Source organism: Arachis ipaensis, chromosome B03 (assembly GCF_000816755.2).
Source record: "Arachis ipaensis cultivar K30076 chromosome B03, Araip1.1, whole genome shotgun sequence".
Lineage (NCBI taxonomy): Eukaryota > Viridiplantae > Streptophyta > Magnoliopsida > Fabales > Fabaceae > Arachis > Arachis ipaensis.
Window position 1 is genome coordinate 87,262,761 of NC_029787.2, and position 5,485 is coordinate 87,268,245.

At 39.5% G+C, this 5,485-nt stretch overlaps 1 protein-coding gene across 1 annotated transcript; it reads left to right on the forward strand.

The window, feature by feature from the left end:
* LOC107630672 (importin subunit beta-1) lies at positions 408 to 4,776 on the forward strand. The gene is made up of 3 exons (XM_016333875.2): positions 408 to 648; positions 1,440 to 3,859; positions 3,955 to 4,776. The coding sequence occupies exons 2-3, from the start codon at positions 1,446 to 1,448 to the stop codon at positions 4,151 to 4,153; spliced, it is 2,613 nt and encodes an 870-aa protein (XP_016189361.1). The 5' UTR covers positions 408 to 648; positions 1,440 to 1,445; the 3' UTR covers positions 4,154 to 4,776.

Genomic DNA, 5,485 nt, shown 5'->3' on the forward strand with positions numbered 1-5,485 from the left:
ATGGATATATTTATTTTATGCTTTGAATCTTTTGTGGTTAAAAATTAATTATTAATTAAAAAAAATAAAAAGCATCTGAGTAATAGCGGTGATGATACAGTAGGTACTAAATAATTTTAGAAAAAGACATGGCTATGATAGCAATTATTAATCTCCAGATCACACTAGTCAGTAGTCACTACAAAAATCAGACACCATTGACACAGCGCGTAGAAAAAAAAATCAACCTATGCAAAATTTCCAGCCCATATCATATGGTATTCATTTTGAAACCCCACGCAGAACACGCGCGCCGATCGTCGCGTGGCACCACTCGACACCGCTCGCACTAACAAAATTAAAATCCTAAGGTTCTGGCAGGAATATCAAGATCCAGTAAGCAATTCAAAATTGAGCCGTTGATAGGAGAAACGGAGGGCTGAGATCAATCCTATTTGAATCAACGGCGGATATTAGTTAGCATCAGTCCAGGAGTGTCGTACAACGAATATAAAAAAGGCGTATTGAAGAAACAAAATTTTAACACAGTTTCTCGTCTTTGCTTTTTCCCACACTCTGCTAGGGTTTCAGAGTCGCCGCGCCCCCTCTTCCGAGTTCAACTGGTTCCTCACTCCTCTCCCCTCAGCCGATTCCATTTCTCAACTCGCCGTGAGTTCGCATCATTCATTCTGTCTTCTAATCCCTAAATACAAGCTTTTCGTTACTTTGGTTTGTTATTGTTTCATTATTATTCCTGTTATTACTAGTTCGAACTCTGATCCGTGGTAGTGATCCAGTCTTCGTTTTTGTATTTTATTTGACTAATTTGTATGGTATGCTTCCATTTCTGATCAGAACCAGTTCTATTTTGATTTTCCTAATTTTTCCCTCTTCTGTGTTGTTCGTTGGCCGATTATTTGAATCAGAATGTTTTTGAGTTAGTTATGGTCTATTAGTTTTGCTCAGGGAATGTGGAAAATGGATTCGAATTTATATTCCTCCTTGCATTTTTTCGGTCTGTTGGAACATGTGCGAAACAGTCGTCCAGTGTGCTAAAGATTACTTTTTATAAAAAAGCGTTTTGGTAGATGTTGTTGTATACTTAATGATACATGCCCTTCTCAGTGGGACACTACTTGTATTACTGTTTCTCTTCTGAAGTTGGTTTTGATTGTTTCACCTAGTTCTAGCCGTATTCCATACGTGGTACACCTGGCACGCCATGTGTTTAAATAATTACCTATCTTTTGTTGCCAGACATAATCTGAATCTGTTCTAATCTGGTGCACCCTGGAAATTAATTTGCTCACCGTTTTTTTTGTAACTTTTTTTGTGTGGTTAAGTAGTGTTTTATCTATTAATTATTATAGCATCTTCACGTGCCTGATAAATTGCTGTTGCTAGTCTGTTAGGTGCACTTTAGTGCTCCCTTTTAATGTGGTTATACATGTATTCTTCAGGTGTAGATGGCCATGGAGGTTACTCAAATTCTTTTAAATGCGCAAGCAGTTGATGGAGCGCTTAGGAAACAAGCAGAAGAGAATTTGAAACAATTTCAGGAGCAGAATCTTCCAAGCTTCTTGTATTCTCTTGCTGGGGAATTGGCAAATGATGAGAAGCCTGCTGAGAGTCGGAAGCTAGCTGGTCTAATTCTCAAGAATGCTCTTGATGCAAAGGAACAACACAGAAAGATAGAATTGGTTCAAAGATGGCTGTCATTGGACCCAACTTTGAAAGCCCAAATTAAAGCGTTGTTGTTGAGGACCCTTTCCTCTCCATCTGTAGATGCTCGTTCAACTGTATCACAAGTTATTGCAAAGGTCGCTGGTATAGAGTTGCCTCACAAGCAGTGGCCTGAATTGATAGGATCCCTCTTATCAAATGTTCATCAGCTACCTGCTCCTACGAGGCAGGCAACTCTTGAGACTCTTGGGTACATTTGTGAAGAAGTCTCACCAGATGTGGTAGACCAGGATCATGTAAATAAGATACTCACTGCGGTTGTTCAGGGAATGAATTCTACAGAAGAAAACAATGATGTTAGGCTTGCTGCTGTAAGAGCATTGTACAACGCCCTTGGTTTTGCTCAGGCAAACTTTTCTAATGATATGGAGCGTGATTACATCATGAGAATAGTTTGTGAGACAACTCTCTCTCCTGATGTGAAGATTCGACGAGCAGCTTTTGAGTGTTTGGTAGCTATTTCTTCAACGTACTATGAAAAATTGGCTCCATATATCCAAGATATATTCAACATCACTGCCAAGGCTGTGAAGGAGGATGAGGAGCAAGTTGCACTTCAGGCTATTGAGTTTTGGAGCTCAATATGTGATGAAGAGATTGATATATTAGAAGAATATGGAGGTGATTTTAGTGCAGATTCAGATATTCCTTGCTTTTACTTTATTAAGCAGGCTCTTTCATTTCTTGTTCCTATGTTATTGGAAACACTGCTGAAGCAAGACGAGGATCAAGATCAAGATGAAGGGGCTTGGAACATTGCTATGGCTGGAGGCACATGCTTGGGGTTGGTTGCACGAACAGTTGGTGATGACATTGTGCCTCTGGTTATGCCATTTATTCAAGAGAATATATCTAAACCAGATTGGAGGCAGAGAGAAGCAGCCACTTATGCCTTCGGCTCCATTCTTGAAGGTCCATCCCCTGAAAAGCTTGAGCCACTTGTGACCATGGCTTTGAACTTCATGCTTACTGCACTGATGAAAGACCCAAGTAATCATGTGAAGGACACTACTGCATGGACTCTTGGACGTATGTTTGAGTTCTTGCACGGCACAGCTTTGGATACACCAATCATCACACCAGCAAACTGCCAACAGATTGTTACTGTGCTGATCCAAAGCATGAAAGATGTACCTAACGTTGCTGAGAAGGCGTGTGGTGCTCTCTATTTTCTTGCCCAAGGTTATGAGGATGCTGGATCTGCATCCTCTCCATTGACCCCATACTTTCAAGATATCGTTCAAGCTCTCCTCACTGTAACTCACAGAGAGGATGCTGTAGAATCACGCCTTAGAACAGCAGCCTATGAAGCCTTAAATGAAGTAGTGAGGTGTTCTAATGATGAAACAGCTCCAATGGTGGTACAGCTTGCGCCTCTCATTATGTTGGAGCTCCACAACACTCTCGAGAATCAGAAGGTCTCATCTGATGAGAGGCAAAATGAGTTACAAGGCCTTCTGTGTGGTTGCTTGCAGGTCATCATTCAGAAGTTGGGTTCATCTGAACCAACGAAGTATCATTTCATGCAGTATGCTGACCAAATTATGGCTTTGTTTCTAAGAGTGTTTGCTTCACGTAGTGCGACAGCTCATGAGGAGGCTATGCTTGCAATTGGAGCTTTAGCCTATGCAACCGGTCCTGATTTTGCTAAATATATGACAGAATTTTACAAGTACTTGGAGATGGGTCTCCAAAATTTTGAAGACTACCAGGTTTGTGCCATCACAGTGGGTGTGGTTGGTGATGTATGCAGGGCGTTGGAGGAAAAAATACTCCCCTATTGTGATGGGATAATGACCCAACTTCTTAAAGATTTGTCCAGTAATCAGTTGCATAGGTCTGTGAAGCCTCCCATTTTTTCTTGTTTTGGCGACATTGCCTTGGCGATTGGAGAGAACTTTGAAAAGTACTTGTTATATGCTATGCCCATGCTTCAGAGTGCTGCCGAGCTATCAGCCCATACGTCTGGAGCTGATGATGATATGACAGAGTACACTAATTCTTTGAGAAATGGAATCCTTGAGGCTTACTCAGGTATCTTCCAAGGGTTTAAGGGCTCCCCGAAGACCCAGCTTCTGATGCCTTATGCTCCTCATGTACTGCAATTCTTGGACAGTTTGTATATGGAGAAAGACATGTAAGTATACATTGGAATTTTCTGTTTATGAATTGGTTCTGTGGATTTAGTAATTTATGTTATTTTAATCCATTGGCATCTCTGGTTCCTTTCAGGGATGATGTTGTGACTAAGACAGCAATTGGCGTGCTTGGCGACCTAGCTGATACTTTGGGCAGTAGTGCTGGTCCGTTGATCCAGCAATCTGTGTCCAGCAAAGACTTCCTCAAAGAGTGTTTATCATCTGATGATCATTTGATCAAGGAATCTGCCGAATGGGCCAAGTTGGCAATCAGTCGAGCAATTTCATTTTGAGGCTTTTATTGCTGTTTCAGAGGTCCTTGTTTCTTGCATACATATCTGCATCTGTTGCGTGGAGGTCTCAACTGCATCCCATGAGTCGGGTCATCACCATTTTTGGGCAAAGGTGTTTCAGTCAGTAGGTCCTTTTGCTGTCTGCATTTTCATGTCAGTAGCTTGGAGTCTGCGTTTTTCTTTCTTTTTCCCTTTTTAAATTTATCTTTCTGCATTGCAATGGGAGGAGGTCGGTGGGTGATGACCGATCTATCTGCTAACTTGGCAGAAAAGTTGCGGTTTAAAGGAAAGATGAAAAACCCGGTATTTTCACGATGGGGGAAGAACAAGCAAACATTGCCTTCTCTATGGGGCTTGCGCCCGTATTTGGGTTGTTTGAGTTTCATGGGGGTCAGTCTTTTAGATAATGATGGGTTGGGGGGTAGAAGGGGGAATACATTATGTCTTTTTTTCATTTTTTAACCTTTTTACTATTGGCTGTAGAGCGAAACAATCGTCTTCGTCCTTCCATGTGTTTGGAATAGGTAATGCAACAACATATTAGCCGTTCCTTGAAATTATTCAAATCATTGTGTCTCCAATGTCAATTTTTTAATTATTATTTGCCATGAGTCTATAAATTTCATCGGCCGTACTATAGTTTTTCTTCAAGGGCTTCTCCAAGTTTCCTCGCAGTTAATATTTTGTGAAATATTTATTATGTACATGATTGAAATTTGGTAGCTAAACAAATTTTTAAGACTTGGGAGTAGTAGAATTTTGATACATCGTGCAATTCCACTAGTTCGGACACAGGTAAAGAGGCTGATCGTGGATGTAAAAATATTTTCCTGTAAAGAACTACTCTTGTAAGAACTAATCTTCCTTGTGGATGTAAAAGTTAACTCAATTGCATGCTTATGTTATTCTTGGGTAGAACAAAAGCTTAAATAATTTTTTAAGGGAATCATGAAGTATTTAGGTTTATTTATTAAAGTTTTTACATGTATAAGCAGCAGAATTTAAGGGAATCATGAAGTATTTAGGTTTATTCAAAAATCATAATATATCAACACTTTAATAGTGTTTAAATTTACGTAGGATTAGTTCTTAAAAAGCAAAAAAGAAAAGGTTTAAGGTTTAATTTTACAGGATATTTTAAATGTTATTTAGAATGACTTAATTTAAAATTATAGTTTTATTAAAAAATATTAATGTGAATTAATAAAATTAATTAAATAAAATGTTAACCCTTGCTGCTCTCTATGTGGTGGAAGGGATTGCACGCATCCGTTAAAAAATTACTCGCATGGCAACAATACTGTTGGAGAAGCTGTAAAATAATACCAAAGG